This window comes from Cryptotermes secundus, unplaced genomic scaffold (genome assembly GCF_002891405.2).
Source record: "Cryptotermes secundus unplaced genomic scaffold, Csec_1.0 scaffold512, whole genome shotgun sequence".
NCBI classification, from domain to species: Eukaryota; Metazoa; Arthropoda; class Insecta; order Blattodea; family Kalotermitidae; genus Cryptotermes; species Cryptotermes secundus.
This window is the reverse complement of record NW_019735563.1, coordinates 417,052-438,420: the sequence shown is the minus strand read 5'-3', so window position 1 is coordinate 438,420 and position 21,369 is coordinate 417,052. Positions and strand designations below refer to the sequence as shown.

The 21,369-nt window shown below is 39.7% G+C and overlaps 1 protein-coding gene across 1 annotated transcript in view; it reads right to left on the bottom strand.

The window, feature by feature from the left end:
• The window catches only part of LOC111869569 (bromodomain adjacent to zinc finger domain protein 2B), a gene marked incomplete in the record, with an annotated part of 241,275 nt that overhangs the window by 73,347 nt on the left and 146,559 nt on the right, over positions 1-21,369 (bottom strand). Inside the window, 12 exon segments of the mRNA XM_023861196.2 lie at positions 642-773; positions 2,244-2,434; positions 2,814-2,995; positions 3,857-4,046; positions 7,996-8,144; positions 9,514-9,727; positions 10,617-10,771; positions 12,010-12,319; positions 14,445-14,661; positions 17,314-17,334; positions 19,162-19,432; positions 20,654-20,818. Of these exon segments, the coding sequence (XP_023716964.2) occupies positions 642-773; positions 2,244-2,434; positions 2,814-2,995; positions 3,857-4,046; positions 7,996-8,144; positions 9,514-9,727; positions 10,617-10,771; positions 12,010-12,319; positions 14,445-14,661; positions 17,314-17,334; positions 19,162-19,432; positions 20,654-20,818 (2,197 nt within the window).

Here is a 21,369-nt window from a genome sequence, read left to right as displayed (position 1 = left end):
TCAACAGCGATGACGTCACCAAGGGCAGCACGGGTAAACAGGATTGCGAGAGACGATGGTGGTAACAGCGGTTACTACTGCTAGCGTTACTAGCAACACAGCGCCAGGCAACAAGGGTGCTTATTACGTGGCCGTTTTCTGTATTGTCCGATCGAGGCTACATGAGGCGCAGCGAAGGCTATTCACAGTCAGTCCTGGAGCTACCTACGAGTTAGTCCCCGAGCTACCTCCGAGTTAGTTCTGAGTTAGCCAGCAACCAGTCAGTTGTAACGTGGCATTTAAAGTGTAGTATTTGTGATACTGCAGATAGCAGTAGTTCTAAAACTGTCAATTGTGTGATTGTAAGTGTGAATGTGAAATAAAATTCGCTATATCAAATACGGCGTGAAGTTATTTGTCGCGTTATATGCCCAATACGTGACAATATAATAATCTCCTTTCACTGAATCATTCAACTTCATTTACTGCGCTATGTAAATGCATTTTTGTTACATTTTTCATATTTTTACCTTAAAATTTCATTACTTTGGGAAAATGTTGAGAAAATAATGTGCAGTGAAAGGGACTATCATCATGGTTCAAAGCACATTGCATATAAAATGATGCTTATATATTTAATACGAGCCAAAGCAATATGTTACCTAACATGTTCTTTCTGTCTGGCTGCTTCTTCCTTTGCCACCCTTTTGGCTTCTTTGGCAGCATGTGCAGCCTTTTCTCGTTCCAGCTGCTGTTGCAACTTCTGCTCCTGAGTCGCCTTGCCTCCTTCAGGCCTAAAACAAATTTACAGTTTCCAAATTCAAAGCAAACATATTTCTTCTAAAATATTTTTTTTCAACTTTTCAACATAAATAAAAATAATATGCCACTCACAATATTCTCAATAAAAAAAAAATTTAAAATCCTGCATCAAATAACATAAACTAGGGCTGCCAAACTTGCAGACATCCAACTGAGTTTGTGTGGCCTCCGAGTATGTCTCTCCCTCATCCAACCCCAACACATGGTAACACTTCCCTTCTCCTCAAAAAAAGGGCCAGTACATCTTGACAGAAAAATGTTATAAAAAGTGCTCACCAAACATTCCATCTAATTTTTAATTTCATTCTGGAAAATACCCAACAAATAATCTAGAAAAATAAGGAACTACTATGACTTCATGATATGATTTCTAAGCACTACTCGATGTGGCACATATCTGTAGCCATATGCTGAAAAAAATAGTTTTTATAACATATCTCGATAGCATGTGGCTGGGAATAAGACAGCCCCTCAATGGTTTGAAGTTAGACGCCATAATAAACAATACAAAATAAATTCTTTCTAGCAGACCATATTATACCATTATTCCTTGTTTAAAACATTTCTGCGGGTATGTCATACCTTGAGTAGGCAAACATGACAGAAGGAAAGTCCTGTATGCTCCACTTGATCTCTGGCATGGCATCTCTGGTTCCCATTTTAGGTACAGAATACAATCTAGTAACTTATTAATCATGACATAATGATCTATGTCACATACCCTCAAAGATATTTTAAACAAAGGAAGAGCAAAGTTGTTAAAGAGAACATTACCAAAGCAACAGTTATCAATCATCTGCACACACATTCCAGTTTTTTTGCCTACTTTCCTTATTTAGAAATAAATAAAAGGAGGCTTACGAGATCACCTTGCTGTCTGTGTATCTCTCTGTGTCTATACATCCACACTATTTTTTTAGGGGGAGGAGATTATAAGGCTTATGAGATCACCTTGCTGTTTGTGTATCTCTCTGTGTCTATCTATGCACACTATTTCTTTTAGGGGGAGGAGATTATGAGATCACCTTGCTGTCTATGGTTCTACGTGGCTTACTCTAATTTTTTTTTATTTTCTATGCAGTCCATGTCATATCAAAGGAATTAATTAGCATGGTGGCCACTGATTGGCCTATTGCACCTGCCCCAGGTGATGATGATGATGGAGAATTTGGTGGAATGAAGATGGGCAGGGGTAACCGAAATACTCGGAGAAAACCTGCCCGAGTGCCACTACATCCACCACAAATCCCACTTGACCAGACCGAGGATCGAACCAAGGCCGCCATGGTGGGAACCCAGCAACTAACTACTTGAGCTATGGCATGGCTATATCAAAGGAAAGTAGGCAACTAGTTCTTCCCAGAACTTCTTGTATGACTCTGTTCATTTGGCCACCTTAGATTCAGGTCTGTCTACACTAAAGCAAAGGCAGTGTTTCTGACCTGTGTGAGCCTGACTGCGATTTCAAACTTCTTGACAGTTTCAGCTCCTCCAGACGTTTCATAACTTGCTCTTCAGATAATCTGACACACTCCTCACCCACCGTTGGTTGCAGGAAGTCACCAAGCAGCACTTTGGAACTAAAGCTGAAGTTCTCCCGGTTCATGTCTACAATGTTATTCTTCTCCAAGAACTGAAGAAAGAAAGAAAGAAATTAATATTAAGTCATTAGAAAGATACAATACAAAAAACATAACCTTATATCATAATTATTAACCATGTAACCAGCATTGCGATAACAGAACTGTGGCGATTACTGTATTTAAACAATTGCAGTGTTTCAGCAGCTGAAATTTTCCACAGAATCATAACTTGACAGATACTATTAGTAATGTGCAAACTTCCAAACAAAGTCTGCATGCTTTTTTTTGCTGACAGGTTATGAATATATGGTGTTTCACCACCAATCCCCTACACATCTCCATGGTGAGATGTATATGTACAGGGACATCTTTACTTTTCATCTTTTTATAAAGAGCAGAAAAATACATATAACTCAATGTAATACTCACCCTGATGACATCTGGGTACTGCTTGAAACGTCGTCCACATGGGGAGTAGTATGTCACTTCTCCTTTCACAACACCAGTACAGCTAACTCCATTGATTACTGTTTCCCTGCGCCAGCCATGCTCCAGCGGAATCCGCAATTCACGTTCATCAACTTCCAATTTTCGACGCTTTGCAGTTGGACCTGCAAGTCAGAGTATAATCACTGTTAAAGTCAGGTTCCTGGTTATACAAGACAGAAAAAGAGAAGTACTTTCAAAGTGCAAATAATAAAACAATACAAAAAAACAACAAACTCCGTGATTTTAGTCTGCAAGTGAACTATACCAAATGAGCAACCGTTGCTTGTCAGCAAAGTTAGTGCCAACTTCAGCGGATAGAGGGTGTCGCATAGTCAGCAAAACGAATCCCAACGACCATTAATCTCAGTTTTCTACACCAGAGCAGCTATTTCCTTGAAACAGCTCCTCAATTATTCTCACGAGGCTAAGCGAACCCCGTTCCAGACTCACTACTTCTCAGAAAATCTGGCAGAGCCGGGACTCGAACCCAGACCTCTGGATCTGTAGCCAGGAACTGATCACTAGACCACAGAGGCAGCCCATGTAAACAATAACCGATTAAATATATTTTAGGATATTTCAACTTCTCTTAGTGGTGGGTATGAAGAGTTCTAGCTTCTGCAATATAATACTGCGTAGTCCACTGAAAATCAAGCAGCACGTTTGGAAGGAACATTTCACTCCCATCTTCAGGATAGAAGAATAAGCAAAGCATGAAACCAGTAAGAAAAAGGCAACCTGCAGGTTACATCCCAGAAGACAGAACTTGTTTCAGTTTTCACTTAAATCTGAGAGGTGACATTGTGAAGTCTTGCATATGGGTACCAGAATTTCCAGAGGAACCTGCTGTTTCCATCTGCTCTCCCATCCAGAACATACAACTCTACTTAACATGACATTACTAACATCTTACAATGATCTTAAATTAAACCCAGTTATTGTAATTTGTGTATCATGGTGATACAATTTGTTAACATACACACCTGTGTCATCTTCCCCCTCCCTCTTCATGCCCCCTTCAGACACCTCCCCTCCATCCTCACTGTCACTGGGGAAACCTTCTTCAGATCCAGAGCCTGAGTCAGTGCTTATGTCAGGGGCACTGCTGTCCTCACTGAGGCCCTCCACAGCTCGAATCTTCAGCTTATTGTCACCATCACATCGAGAGCTCACCTTTTATGGAAACAGAATGTTTTCAATCAATGTCCGGATAATATTAATACTATGAAGAATGAAGACATCAGAGCTGTCTGCAGACTGGACACATCTAGGACCAATATACATTACTTCTCCAGGGTTTTGTCAGTCAGAAAATGTGAATAATGTCACTTAATTATTTGTGTCATATGAAGCATGAATTTCTTCTATATACACTCGACTCTCGATTATCCAGGATAATGGTAGGGATGGAAATCACGATTAATCGAAAACCTGGTTACGAAAAATTTTATTAAAGGTAGTACTGTAATACTGTACCTTCATAATACTATAGGCCTACCTGTATTTAAATTTATTCAACCTCATTTTTATGTCATCTCATGGCCTATTTAATACTTTTTTTACATTACACTGAAGTATGAATTAGTTATTTCAATCACAGTCTTCAACAACATCCAACACTTTTTACGAATATTCACACTTAACACTTAAAAAAATTTAATACTGTCGTTTACTTTTTCGTGGCATTTTCCTTTTTCTACTGAATACTTAACACAACACGCTTCCTTTTACACCTTGACATTTTGCTAACGCAGTTGATCGATACAAAGAAACTTAACTGGGGCAGTGTATCTGTCCTTGAAACTTTCCACAAATCCTTGCATTCTTTCACCCCTACCCTAGAACATTGTGTTAGCATAACGGGACCAAAAAATGCAGAGCTTGGTTCACACTAGTGCGAAAATAGTGTTACAACTCACCATGTGCAACAGAAGTGAATGAACATTAAACCACATATAAGCCCCGGTAGCCACAGTTAAGCCGCAAACCGGTTTATCCACCCCCGGATAATCGAGAGTTGAGTGTAGTATATAAATATTTAGTTCCTGCCTCACAGAAACACACCATATCTAAATTGTGAGAATCAACTGGTTAATGTTGTTTCATGAAATATCTGTTGTTCATTCTAAGAAACATACAAAACACTTACAATGAACTGGCAAAATGCCGAGTTCTTTATTGTTAATGCAGATAGTACATACAGTTAACTGCTATGCAACATTAAGAAAATGAGGAGGGGGGATGAAAATATGGAAAGGAAAATAGTATCAGAAAGATGGAGAACAGAAGAACATGAAGGAGTAATAAAAAAGGGTTAAAGCTATCCTTGTAACAGGCCTTGGAGGCTCATACGGTTGTGAATGTTGAGGTTCCCACATTTTCTAGACAATCGGCTCATAGATGGCAGTAAGGTTGTCAGCTCTACGCGCCAGCCGACCTTTACCCCCAAGAATATTCAAAGAATATTCCTGGTACTCATATCTGTTAGAGGCTGAGTCGACACCAGGGCCATAGTGCAGCTGGAAGGATTAGGTAAATTGAAAAAATCCAGTGACCTCATCAGGATTCGATCCCGCGATCTTCTGGTTCGTAGCATAGTGCACCAACCAACTACGCTACCACGTGCCCCCGTTGAAGCAGGAGAACAACTTAAAATTTTGGTCTGAAATAGAGAAGGTCACTGGACATAATGTGAAGGCCAAGGTTTTTAAGTGATCAGCAAGAAAGAAATTAAATCTTGCTTGTTTCAAATTTCTTGAGGTTTAACTCTGTCAAAGTTATTGAGCTTGTCAGGAAAACTCCCCACTTTTACAGATCTGGAAGTTTCATCAGTGTGTTTACAAGAGCCCAAACCTGGAATCTATCATGGGCCAGATGAAACCAGCCCATACCTTCATGCTATAATTCTTTAAGATCCATTTTAACACTGTGTGAGACCTGAGATTCTTGTGGCATCAAATATCAAGATTGCTGTCATCTTGGATGAGACGCCATACAGTCTGGTAGATAGTTCTAGCAGTGTTACGGCCCAAAAGACCATATTCTTCAATATAATAATCATTTGTTTATCTGTGGCATTCACACGTCTCACAAATGGTGTTTTCCCATTCAGGTTCCTAGCTAAAATTCTGTAAGCATTTTTCATTTTTCTTACAAATTATATCCCAATTCATTTACTCCTACAAATAATATTTGGGGAAGAAAAAAATTACGATGTTTATGTCATTTGCATTATACTCTGATTAAATTCTTTCTTACAATTCATCAGCCAAAAGTGTTTGATCTGTGTGGATGAAGAAACTCAGGTAAAACCCCAGCTCCAGCAAATTACCGTGAGAAGTAAAGTGACACGTGATAACAAAATGAGCATAAGAACAGCCATGCCATAATCTGAACTACTGGCCATTTAAACACCGTTAGTTAATATTTATCAAAAATTTCCGCAAGGATTAATTTACAGTCTGCATTGTGAATTTTACAGTAACGTTTTATGATTTCTGTGCTTGCAACATCACATTATTCAAACATGTGTGATGCCAGGGCACATTGTATATAATATGGCATGGAAATTAATCATTCAGAAAATTTCACACAATGCCATGCAATCGTTAATTACACTAGGTGACAGTATTTTGACATGACACCTGAAAGCCAAAATAGTGGAGCAAGAGCACATGTTCATTATTAGGCAATGACTTGGTAAATAGGTTCCCGGGGAAACAAACAAGCAACCAACGATCGATGTATTGTTGAGTTGTGTTGTGGAGTGAAGGCCAACCCCCAGTAATATGTTAACAGAGTATTAACTTTTTTGTATTTTAGGGAAAAATATTGGTTGGAATAGATTTAGTCTTGGGAAATACTTGTAAGATGTACGAAAGCGGCTGTAAGAAGGTTAAACAACTTAAAGGAATTTCTGCGTACGGACTTAGACGGACATTGGCTTGCCACGCGGGAATGTCCATTCAGCAGAATGACATTGAAGGTACCTTGAAATGCTAACTTTGCAGAAGCTACACTTGTTCAAGATGGGGGGAACGTTGCGGGTAAAGGTGATAGTGAAATGGTCAAGCAGTAGAAGGGGGTGTGTCCCCTTAGGATCCCAGCCAACGAGATCACCCACCTTGGGATAAGACGTCATTGGAGGCGGAACTGCACCCCCCGGGAAAATAATGAGTTAGCATAAATTGGGGTATATAACCCAGAGACCAAATTAGTAAGGGGATTATTATAACAGTAATTTTGGCCAATTGCGGCCGCAGGCTATGTCAGAATGGGCACCGCCTCGACACCCGGCAACGCCATCCGTCTGCAGATTCAACCCAAGTAAGTGGAACTACTCTTATCGCCATGCCTAATAATTGTAATATTATTAAAGTGTAACTCCTCCAATGGGTCTTGAGTTAGGAACGTTACAAAAGTGTACAGGGCGTAAGAGTGATCCAACTGAATGATACAGAGGTAGCCAAGTGTAATGTGTAACCCGACACCAGTCGGCTCTTTCATTGTGATAGTACCAAAATGTGTATAACGGTATATTGATTGTGTTTATACTAATATAGGGTAGCATAGGGTGAGGATGTGGGTTTTTGTTGTGATTTCCCCCCTTACCACATTTCGCACCCGCACCCTCCAGCCAAGCCCGGTGAACAGTGAGCCCCTAGCCAATGAAATAACGATAGAGGAAGCTATTTAGTCGTTTCCTTAGCCCTAGCCTTGTGACTGCAGTACAGAAGGTGACAGCGGGGATACCTCCACGCCCCCCTGTCACCACGGAATAACTGGTGGCATAACAAGCTGTAACAATGGAAATGGTGTTGGATCAGCCCCAAGGTTATATAATGAGGATCTCAGACCAGCTGAGATAGAATTGGGGGAGCCTCTTCAGATGGCAGTCAATGATGATTGATAAGAGACGGCAAGCAAGGAATGAGGCTGGTATAATTACTGTGTTGAGATCCGTTGTCAGGATACAACTAGTGTGTGTGTAGATCAGCAATAACATTGCATTACTTGTAGTTACAAGTTAAGCATATAAGTGCAATAAATCCAAACATCCAACCCGAAACCTGTCTAACAGTCAGACCCCTAAACACACCTGACAATATTTAAGCTTACTCACCAGATGTTTCTTATGTTTATTAGTATCCCCTTTGCTGTCATCTGAAGGAGCATTTGGAGAGACAGGCCTGTCTTTCTCTGTGTCCTCACTAGCACCCGCTGGGCCTTCTTCACCATCCCCTGGTTCTCGTTCTACTGGCAAAACAGTCACTGCAATACAAAGATAATTAGCAAATCACAGTAAGAACTCCCTTTCGGATGAATTCATACCATGATTTGTTCTGTCGCTTACAGTTAACCCTCTAAATCCCGAAGTTCATAAGAATAATATTTACAAATTCAGTTCCTACCTCCCGGAAAATGCAGTACATCTCTATTACGAACAGCAACTGTGTAATGTCGTTTTGATGAAATGAACGCTATTTATTTAGAGAACCATAGGAAACCATTATGTATTCTACATGGACGAATTGCAATAGTTTTTTAATATTAAAGAGGTTGGTACATATGGTAACCACTGCGCTCTTGTGGGTAAACTACTGTCAAACAGCTCACCCTGCTTCTGTTCCTCAGACCTTTTTTTTTTTTGTGAGAGTACATGAAGTTGATGCAATCACTGCCTAAGTGATACACAAGTTACACAAATTTCAGATGTATAATACCCACCTGGTGGGAGGTTGGGACCCAAACAAATTTGATCTCCAACATATTTATCCACCAAGAAAATGAGGTCCATTTCCTGATGCAGGCTGGGCTACAAGGTTCACCCAGCCTTTTAACTCTTATCGACAATCCCACAAGGGACTTAGAATCCTTGCTGTTGAAATATTCCATTTATTCCGATGATGAATTTATGTCCCTAAAATTCTGAAGTGAGTGTATTATGGTTTTATGTTATGACAAATATCTTGTCCTCATTTAATCTATAAAAGAAAATGTTAGGCATTGGGTTTCTTTTGGTATTGAATTGCTGAAAGTGGGACAATGTATTGTATGATTGATTTGTATGAAATCTGTAGGTAATTAAGTTTCATAGTACTGCTGACTCATGTATGATATGTATGTTATTTTAACATGTAGTAATTGGCTTGTTCTATATGGGAAGGTTTATCTCCAAATATGGATACTTGGAACAAATAAACTGACAGATTTATTGATATCAAATGTATACTGGGGACTCTTTTACCCAGGCATACAACAGCTGGGGCAGTGTGGAGCTTATCTCCACTCTCCTGCCCACCCTCATGGAAAAATGCTTAATTAGGAACAGAGACACCCCAAGAAATGGAATTTTAACCACCTATTGCAGTCACAATGCTTTAAATACTTACAAATATATAATAATTTCATAAGCCCACACTACTTCCATATAAGGGCAGTAAGCTAACATGTGTACCTCTAATAATTTCTGAACAAACTTACAAACCTTACGAAACATGATAGATAGTAACATGCTACTAAGGACAGTCCCACGTTTGGAATTTTTATTTTCCTGCCATCAACAAAACCTACACGGAGACCATGTTCAGAGGTGGAAGCAACAGAACAGCCATTTAATAATCCCCCAGTTTGTACGCACCTCTGTTGGTTGCAGGCAGCTGTTGTGACTGGGGTGGAGAGTGCTGAGTTCCGAGGATGTTCGACTTCAGCAGAGACACCTGGTGGTTGAGAGGTGAAACTTCCAGCCCAGCAGAAGGTTTGATGCCAAGCGCTCGACTCTGTGCCAACAAGGAAGCTACTGTATTCTTCTTAGGTTTCGACGTGCCTCGACCAAGATTACGTGGTCGACTATCCTGTTGTACGAAGTACAGAAAGTAGGGATTAGTGTTCAAAACTAGTTTCATAAATGACTACAAAAGCCTGGTACTTCTACGTTATTTTCATTCTTATGTTTATTATAAATATGATTTACCGATTTATGAAATAGACTGTAGAATTTACGTTTCTTGCGGCAGTGACTAAGAAAAGTACCAGCTTCTAGGACACATTATGTTGCAGAGTGTATCAACATTTTAGAAGAACCTGGTGCCTTTAAAACCTGAAATACTGAAGTGCGTTGTCCTGTATACATGGTGGACTTTACAAGACATTCCTGAAACATTTGATTAATTTATTGAAGAGAGCCACGATAGTACAATCAGTACACTGACTGGCTACAGCCTGGATGACTGAAGGGTTGGAGTTCGAGTCCCAATAGGGTCAAGAATTTTCACTCATCCAGACTGGATACAGGGCCCACTAAGCCTCTTATTCAATCGGTACAGGAAGCTCTTTCTCCTGGGGTAAAACTCAACTACAACTAGTGTTGAGATAAAGGAAACGTGGGTCTACACATCCACTCCCCTATACGTCTTTGTGGTGTAGTGCTTTATTAGTTAAGTATAGGGACAACTTTACTTATTAATTTATTGAGAGAAAAGTTACTTTACCTTACTAAGGATGGATAGTGTCTGGAATATGAATGATAATGAATGAACAAATTGGTCCAAAAAGTGAGTTAATCACATGAAATTAAAATTTATTCAATCAGTCATGACCTAATATTAATTGAGAAAGTAAACAACCACCCAAGGTTCCATATAAATGACAAGGAATACAACATGTAGAGATATGAAAGATTCTAATGCATCCACAGAACATAGCTCTCCTGCACATTATGGTGTCACTTAAAACAAAGATTACCTTTGACTGGGAATCATTTTCTTCACTGCCACTAGACGGTCGTGGAGAATCTGCAGCAGCAAACAACTGAGCTAATGATGGGCTTGGAGATGCTGGAATTGCTGGGGATGGGCTTTGGATTACCCGTCTTGGCTTTGGACCCGGTTTCCGTCGAGCTGAAAGATCAATTCGGTACTGAAACATCTAAGAGTCAAATGGTAGCATTTCAACTCTTAACTGGAATGCCACAAATCATATGAACATTGGTACCAAGAACAGGACAGTCTTATAAAATGTGAAAGAAACAACTCATGACTACCATAAAAGTTACTAAATATGGCAGACCTGGATATATACTTACTTACTCACTCATGGAGCTGAGCCCTTCTTGAGGAGCCGCCAATTCTGCAGCTACTCAAGAATTTCCCAGCATTTTATGGAACCCACAGGTTCATTTGCACGTTCACAAAACCCCTCCACTGGTCCTTATCCTGAGTCAGATCAATCCAATCCATACCATCCCATCCTATCACTCTAAGATCTATTTTAATATTGTCCACCCACCTACACCTTGGTCTTCACAGTGGTCTCTTTTCATCTGGCTTCCCCACCAATATCCTATATGCATTTCTCATCTCCCCCATTCGTGCTACACGTCCTGCCCAATATATATATATTCGTTCACAAATATAAATCACTCCGTCCAATGTGACCTGTAAGTTTATTACTACATGAAAAACTTTACACCCTTACATGTTTCGGTCTCTGCGGACCATCTTCAGAGGGCAAACATCACTACAAATAGTGTGACGGACCAGAATGAAACAAATCAAATTTATATTCATTCATCTGTAATCTGTCAAGACGACAGGTCCACAGTCTCTTCCAAAACTGTTCCTCCACTTGATGCGAACGAGAGCTTTCTCCTTCAAATGAAAATATTCTCTTCTGTCCCCAAGGTCAACCAGCATCTTCTTATGTCTTCTGGTCACTTCTATCCGCCCCTCTATCTTTCCTTCAATAACTTCTTTTAGAAGGCAGTTACCACGTAAGATATGACCAATCCAATTAGCCTTCCATATATATGAGAAAATATCCAAATGTAATCTCAGAGAAATATAATAGGATGATGTGTTAATATATTTAAGATCCAGTAGTTTATTTAACAATGGCATCAGTAACCCTGACCAAATGACCAATATCCTGATGCACAAGGCTGTGCATTCAGGGTCTAAAACAGTTAACAGAACAAGAAAAAGGAGGAATAGGAGAACATATAAAGGAGAATGAGATTACAAAGTAGGAAGAAGAGAAGGAGCTGACGATCAAATGAAAGATTTTGTCTGAACAGGTTTAGAAGATATCTTCAGACTTGCCCACAGTCCACAAGCTACAAGTTGAACAGAAGGCTTACATGTCCTTTCAGTGACTGCCGGTGTCATTCCTGGAGAGCCAAGAGAAGCCGAGAGGGACGACAGTGAGGAGAGAGATGACTTCTGAGCACTATTGCTCCCAGTACTGCTCATGGACGAAGATTGCTGAGGTTTCAGCGAGAGGTTAAGAGGGACCTCAGTTTCAGGTGTTGAGCTGGCAAAAGAAGGGATGTTAAGTGCAATAGTGCCATTACTGCTGTGTGCTGGTAACTTGATTAACTCCACTCTGTCCCTGTCATGCTCCTGCGACCCAGCGACTGGACTGTCACGATAATCTGGAGGATCCTGAAGCTGCAAAACAAAAGAATTTCAGCTAAGCCTAAATGTTTCTGTTAAACATGTCTTTCTGTACACTGTCCAGCTTATTCTGTTTCTTTATTCTTTTCTTTCAAAAACAAAGCTTTTCAAACTCAATCTGCTTCCACCATCACATGTAAGGAAGAAAAGAATTTTATTCAGCTGGGCCCATTAGAAAAAGCTAGTCTTAATCCCTGGATTAGGGCAGCACCATATCTCAAGTGGTTAGTCGCTGGCTTCCCACCGCGGTGGCCCGGGTTTGATCCTGGGTCTGGTCAAGTGGGATTTGTGGTGGACAAAGTGGCGGTGGGGAGGGGTTTCTCCGAGGACTTCGGTTTCCCCTGCCAATATTCATTCCACCAAATTCTCCATCATCATAATCACCCGGGACAGACTACAATAGGCCAATCAGTGGCCACCGTGCCGAGTTGACCCAGTTGCACTCGTCCCCCATTAAGCGAATTAATTAATCCCTGGATTGGTGATAATGGAAACAGAACACTGTCGGAAAAAACTCAACACAATGAATAATGTCTTAATAAAATATAAATGCTTCTTGTTACAAGAATTGCAGTTTTGAAACAATCATAATTCTTTAGTGTTTCCATAGTGAATGTTTTAAAAAATTGGGGTATAAGACCTCTGTAATATATGACATACTTGGCTCTTAATTCATTTGAAATGTGGTAACATGTACTTAAAATCCTCTTTCACATGTTGGCTTCTATTTCTGGGCTGGTGCTATAGCTCTGGTGATTAGCCACCATCTTCTCACTGCGATGTCCTGGTATCAGTCCTTATACCAGTTCATGAAGAATTTGCAGTGGACAAAGTGGCAATGGGGCAAGTTTTTCTATAAGTGCTTTGGTTCCCCTCATAATTCTCATTCAACCAAATGCTTCATTTCTGTCACCTACCGCCTGAATCTGGCACCACTGACCATTAGCAATGTAAGCACCAAGGGATTCATGTCACCCTCCACCCAAATACTAAGAAAATGACGTACAATTCCATCATAAAAAACAAGTCTCATTTGTGGTCTTCTATGTGACAATACAGTCTTGCAACCCACACTGTCACAATCCGAGGTTTCACTGCTGCATGAGCCTCAAACCTCATACTATGTTCTCGTTCCTTAAGCAGGATGTCTAATGTGCAAAGTAATTAAAGTCACTAACACTAAGTTAATAACCTGCCATCTGATCTCAAAGGTCTTATGAATGAAAAGGCATGATTTAAAATAGCACTGAAACGATACTTAAATACACATTCATTCTATTCTGTTGATGAATACCCATTGTCTAGAAAATAACTTATGTATCTTTAAATAGCCTTATGTGTAGACACCTTGTATTCTTTGTTTCTCCTGTGTGAGAACTCCATTGGGTCTGTACATATGTTTTGTATTGATATGACATATTCCACATCCTACAATCATTCTGACTAACTCTGGATCCACGGAATGCAATGCAATGTAATGTAACTCATATGATGGGGGATAGCTGTGAGTACAGTGACTAAGCTACAGACTTGATGACCAGAGAATCAGGGTTTGACTCCAGCTGGAACAGGTATTCTTTTCATCTCACCTAGACTGTATCTGTGTCCCACCCAGTCTCCTATCCAATGGATACCGTGGGCTCTTTCTCTAGGGGTAAAACAGCCAGGGTTTGCAGCAATGACTGCCTTCCATCTACTGTCTAGGGTTAATAAAGACTGGAGCTATACTTTCACTCCCCCCATATAACAGCATGGTATGGTTCTTAAGTAATTAAATATAGTAACAACTTTACCTTTTACTTAGAAACGTCTATTTACTTTGATTGCTACACATGAAGAAATATGGGACCGTTGAGATATAGCTACATGTAAGCAACCTTGGCACTATGTGGAGATGAGCTGCCTGCTTCACATCTTGGCTGCTTTGGTACTGGTGAAAGATTCCCAATTCCTACCAGACAGGCACCAGCCCTAGGGCTGGTCTGCACATGATGAAGAGAAAGATCTTCACTCCTGCTGGAAATCGAACCCTGTCCGGCCTCTAGCCTTGTCACTACACTGACTCAGCTAAGTTAGGTCTCACAACACAAAGGGAATTGTGTCATCATAATGAACTTACTCGACTACGAGGATATCTCCTGCCGCCTCTTTCAATGAGCAAGCCAGTGGATGAATGGGCAGCCATCACACTCACAGATGGAGGGTCCAGAGATATCGTTTTCTTGCGGCCTCTGTTAGTTGTCCCTGGGATCTTAGGCCCAACAATGGACGATGTATATTTGATTATTTCAGTGTCAGGAGGAAGCCGGACCCCACCAAGAATACTTGCAGGATCGCTGAAATGCATGAAAACACAGCAGATATTATATGCGCCACCTGCTTACACCTTATATGTTCTCTTATAACTGTTTTTCATTTCCTTCTCACAATAAACAGCTATTATTTCCCTAAACTGCATTTAAATAATTGGGCTCCCTACTGCAGATCACATGTGTTTCCTGTGAGCTAGGACCTGGACTTTTTGAATTATTATATACAAGAAATTCACAATTAAAAGGTTAAAACATTACATTTCCCATTATAACTTCCCTGAAGATAAAGTACAAGCTAACAAATTAAAGGAGATTTGAGGCTTTCACGGCGGTGACTATGAAGAAAGCAGTCTTCTGGGATTTGGCACCGTGTATATGTGGTGTTAACCGACGTTTCGGAGGAACGTATCGCCTCCATCTTCAGGGTAGAAGAAAAAGTATAAGAAATCTGCAAGCGACAAGACCATGAGAACGATCTGCTTTTACCGTTCTCACGGTCTTGTCGCTTGCAGATTTCTTATACTTTTTCTTCTACCCTGAAGATGGAGGCGATACGTTCCTCCGAAACGTCGGTTAACACCACATATACACGGTGCCAAATCCCAGAAGACTACTTTCTTCAAATTAAAGGCGTATCAGCACATGAAGGAACACAGGGCTCTGAAATAAAACCTACATTTTTCAAATTACCTAAAGATAAATGATGTATACTGAGCATAATTTTTTTATTGCTAGTGGGGTGGGACTAAGTTCCTTGTACTGCGGCCACTTCTGGCCTATTGTACCAGCCCCACATGATAGTTGAGGGTGATTGTGGAGCAATTGGTGGAATGAAGATTGGCAGGGGAATCCGAAGTACTCGGAGAAAACCTGCACCAGAGCCACATTGTCCACCAAAAATCCCACTTGACCAAACCCAGGATCGAACCCAGGTTGCCGTGGTGGGAAGCCAGGGACTAACCATTTGAGCTATGGTGTGGCCTATACAGAGCATAAGAAGGAATTCAAACAACACCCAGCATACTGTGAGAAATCATAATAGTATGCATCCTGTTGTGTATCATATATACAATATATAATGTGTATAATGGGGGCAGTCTACAAAACAATATTACTGGAAAGCAAAAGAGACGCTGTTGTATCAACATCTGTTCTATTTTGCTGTTGATATAATAGTGTCAACTTTGTTTCTCACAAATACTGTTGTGTAGACTGCCTCCTTTTTACACATATATCTTATACTGTGAGAAACTCTGCCAGTATCAATAACACGCTAAACAGCAGCAGCTATATGAGGAGGACAACAACAACAACAACAACAAAGTAAGCCTGCAAGCAATTGAAATTATTCATAATGTGTTCCCACAATGTTTAACAACTCCTTCCAAGCTTCTAACATAACAGAACATATTAGGACAATGTGACTAACAAATGTTTTCACAGTTCACAACTGCATAGCAACTATACTCTCACATCAAAATACAACACCACAAATCCTGCCCAGAACTGAATAAAAATGAAACGTGTAGAAAAAGCACAGTTTCAAGATGGTTACTGTGACAGAAGAACCTGAATACACAATGCTAGTAGAATAAACAAAAAGAAGAAGAAGAAGTTTTGAACAAAAATTTCCGAACAGGTTGTGTATCACTTGCAAGTTTAAGAGTGTTATGGCTATGCTAACCCACGAGGTATACTATGTAGAATATTTATCTTCAAAACTACTGAATCAAATATTTTGAAAGTATTTCATATAACAAATAGATAACTGTACTTCCATAAACCACAAACTCCGTGGCGAGTAGTCTGCAAGTGAACTATACCGACCAAGAGACCACCGCTTGTCAGCGAAGTTAGTGCCAACTTTTGTGGATAGAGGTCAGAGCAATGGTTCCCCACAGCCGTTAATCTCGGTTTTCTAGACCGGAGCTGCTGTTTCCTTGAAATAGCTTCTTGATTATCCTCATGAGGTTGAGTGGACCTCGTTCCAGACCCACTACTTCTCAGAAAATCTGGTAGCACAGGGAATCGAACCCGGGACCTCTGGATCTGTAGGCAGGAACTCTGACCACTAGACCACTCCATAGTTACATAAAAAGGTGTGTTACTATGCTTTCTGGTAAAGACAGACTGCACAAAACAGACACCATTATTTATGCTGATTATCAAGAGAAAATGTGGGAGCCTCTACATCAGGCAACCCTATGGGACTTCCCAGCCTATTCCAGGGATAGCTTTACCATTCTTAAAATTATAATCCCATGTCACTGCTAGTGATAGTATATATATATATATATACACACGTGTGTGCATATATATATACATAAACTATACAAAGTATCTGTTAATTAGAATGAACTCATTTGATAAAAAGAAAGCATAAAGATAGGGAACACAGTAATTGATAACACTGTGATGACTATTCTTTTTAGTTACAGGTCACTGAAACATGCTCAACACCTAAATACTGCAGATACATTCTAACTCCAATACACATATATTTTGAATACGAGAAAGTATAAGGTTATTACATCAGAAATATTGTGAATATTTGGTAAACAACTGCACATATCTGAAGTTTAATGTGTGTGAAGTTTGCAAAGAAAAATGGTTATGTTCTATGTGAGGTTAAGCATGCACATCACAACAATACAAAAATAAAATATTCCAACATACCTTCCTTCCCTACTGGAAGCACTGAATAGAAAAGTAAAGAAAAAATAGACATTGGCTTAACATATAGCACAAGAAAACCCTTAAACATTCTTACAGAATAAGAACTTATTATAAAACCTTTCAGGAGTGAAAAATAACACTGTGGACATTTTGCAAAGATTTAAAAATAAAAATGTTTACAGCAAAGTTTTTAATGGAGCTCTTTACACTGGAGCACACGACTCTGCTAAAAGAATGTTTATTTACACTAAATTTAGGTTAGAATGCTTGCTGAGAGAATGTTTATTTCATATTTTTATGTTACAGAATCAATTCTAGTTTTCAAGAATTTTCGTTCGCATCTAAGCTTAACTGCAACAACAGAGATTAAGTACAAAATTTCATATGTGTAGATGTGTAGACTATAAAAAAAATAGACTATACCTAAAACAAATAAATACTCTACAAACTGGAACTTATTTCACTCAGCTGAAACATTCTGTATCTTGATCTGTGAAGACTGCATATTCCACCGAGACCTAAGTTACAGAAATCTGATTCCTGTGGTTCTTTCTCATTTTCTGCATGTTCTTTGGGTTCAGTAACATACAATCTTATTTCTGCCATTAGAAAAAGCTGAGTTTCAAAGGTTTAAAATGGGTATGGGACCTATGATTTGGCCATGCATATGCACAATTGATAGCATTTCATTTTCAGCATGTATAGCATCAGAGTTCCTGTCACTGCATTAAGATAAAACCTCTACAAGCACAGAAGCAGGAGACAATGTCTTCTATCACTATTCATATCCTACGACCTGTTCAAGTACTCTGTGAAATAAACCACATAACCGTATCAATAACGGAACAATACTTCTTCCACTGGACACAAACATTAAATCAACCCCAAAAGATATCAGTGCACTTAATTACTTTCACATCAATATTTTAATGTACTACTTGCAGAATTTACTGATATTATAATATGAAACTTCCTGCAGAAGCTCTGGAGCCATAATCAAATTCAGGGTTACCTACTCTAAATGATGAAGCAGAGAGAAATATATATTTAAAAAAAAGCGACTCACTTCAAGATTGTGCAACAATGTATCAAATGATAATATTCAAAGTTTTGTTTTTCAGACTTATATTTAAATATTAAATGAAATATAAGTCTCTGTGAGGTATGATTATCAAACAGTTTTAATTATCACTGAAACTGATTATATCATGACAGTGAAATCAAAATTCCTATTAAGGATTATTGGGTTTCTGGACTTCATCCATCACCTTGCATTCTAAACAGAACATGTTACAGAAGCTGGATCTGTTTCTTTTCTCAGGTGAAAAGGTACAAAAGACACCTACTTAGCTGGATCCATTAGAAAGAGCCAATCACTGAATTGTTCTAATAGATACAAATGAGTAAGTGCATCTGCATCATTTCATCTTAGGATGGAAACAGATCCAGTTTCCAAAACATTTGTTCTTTTATGAATACCAGATGATGAATGACGTCCAGAAACTCAGTAATCCTGAGTGTAATACATCCATCAGAATCTTTTAAAACTGGCAGAATTTCTACCTTTGGCATATCTCAGGTCTCTATATCAAAACTAAATGGTCTGAGTACTGACGTAATAATGTCTTGGTTCATTACCTGATAACGCTTGAAGCACTGGCACTTTAAACAATGGGCAGAATTACATGTTCTCTCTCATTCTCCCGTTCACTTTCCCTTTCATGCTCCCTCTCCCTTTCTCGTTCACGCTCACATTCTCTCTCACGCTCCCGTTCGCTTTCCCTTTCACACTCCCTCTCCCTTTCTTGCTCACATTCTCTCTGATGTAATAATGACTTGGTTCATTACCTGATAACGCTTGGAGCACTGGCACTTGAAACAATGGGCAGAATTTCACGTTCTCTCTCATGCTCCCGTTCCCGCTCTCTTTCCCTTTCACGCTCCCTCTCCCTTTCTCGTTCACGCTCACGCTCTCTCTCTCGGTCTCTGTGATGAGAGCTATGACTACTGGAACTTGTAGTGGGGAGACTCGCTGTTATAGATGACAGCGATGACAATGACGATGCTGCGGTAGACTTTGAGCCAGACATTGATTTGCTACTGGATTTACTAGTTGATACTGCAAAGAAAAATGTAGTTTATGAAACGCATCCAAATTAAAATTGCAATTATTTACTGCAGTAAACAAACTCACTGGAGCACTGTTTCTCTAAAAGTTAACAAACAGTCTTTCAATTACTCAAGAAATTCACAACCTTTTATGGAATGCAGAGACTCGATATCAAGTTCAGAACAGCCCACCACTGACCTCCATTCTAAGCGAGATTAATCCCCCACACTTTATTTCTCTAAGATCCATTTTAATAACATTTTACCATATACAGCACAGTCTCCCAAAGGATCTCTTCCCTTCATGTTTCCAAAGTATCCATTTGCATTCCCCTTCCTCCCATTTGTGCTACATGCATCACCCAACTTAACTTATTTTTCTGAAGCTGGTTATTTAATGACCCTATCAGTATCAAGACTATACAGCACCGATAATAAGACAATGAATGAATGTAAAATAGCTGATGGAAACAGAAGTTCTCTGAGAAACCTACCCTAACACCATTTCTATCATCACAAATCCCACATAACCTGACCTGGCAAAGAACCCAGGACACTATAGTCTTACTCTCTTGATCTGATTGCCCAACACAATGAATGTCCTAAGACTAAGTATAACCTTTTGCATAACCTCCTCAGGTGGTTTGGCAATGCATCCTCAGTTTCTTATGGAAAATTAACTATAGTTATATGTTTTTAATACATGAAACATTTCTCAGGAATGCACCTTCCATGTATATCGAGAAATGGCTCTATCTCGAAGCAAATGGCACTTTTAACATGACTACAGCTGCTCTCTTTATGCCAGATATTAGTTTTGTTCTTAATTACTTTACGCACATTCATGTATGTGGTATATAACTTGAAAAAAATGGCCTGAAAAACTGTGGCTCTAGTACACCATGTGTGCAAGTGGTGAACATCCTCTGACATGCAAGCGCACACACATCTGCAAGAGGGCCAATGCGGCTTGATGCCACCATCAGTCTCACACACCATAACTTCTTTTAAACAGCAAAAATTAATATCTTCTTCTAAACAGAGGTGATATTTTTTTTCAGACCATTCTGTATGAAGTACTACTATAGTTCTCAATTCACACACCAAACACACCACATAAAACCTCAGCAGAAGAACACATGTCAATATAATACACAAACAGGAAACTTGTTCTTATACAGAAATGTACATCACGTTTCATGCTTGGACTGGGAATTTCATACCAACTTACCATGGGGTTGGCCATGAGGTGTGGACAAAAGGGGGTACCCAGGAACCAATCCCTCAGCACCAGACAATCCAGAAAATGGAATCCCACTGGCAGCAGCTGACGCTTGAAGTCGTGCTAGGTAGTCTTGAGCTGCTAGATGTGAAGCCATGGTCCACCAGGCTGCACCTGAAATTAAACCTTTCATTGGTCTGTTACAAATTACACTTTGGCGTGCCAGATGTTAATTCCCTGGTCCTACACTCTGGCATCCTTCAAGCAAAACAAAACTCTGTGGCATCACTCCGCAAAGGAACTATACCGACTGAGCGACCACCACTTGTCAGCGAAGTTAGTATCAACTTCAGCGGATAGAGGTTTCGCGTGGTCAGAGCAACAGATCCCCACAGCCGTTAATCTTGGTCTTCTACACCGGAGCCGCTATTTCCTTGAAATAGCTCCTCAATTATCATCACGAGGCTGAGTGGACCCCATTTCAGACCCACTACTTCTCAGAAAAAAATCTGGTAGCGCCGGGAATCGAACCCCGACCTCTGGATCTGTAGCCAGAAATGCTGACCACTAAACATCAATTAAAACATTTTAATTGATATCTTTGTAGTTCTCCACTGCTTCCTGAACCACAGCGTAGACTGCATCTGTGAGTGGAGAGACTGTTTCTATTACTAAAAATTTAAATGTATTTATACTTCACTCTTGTACCCCCTTGCCATGCTCTC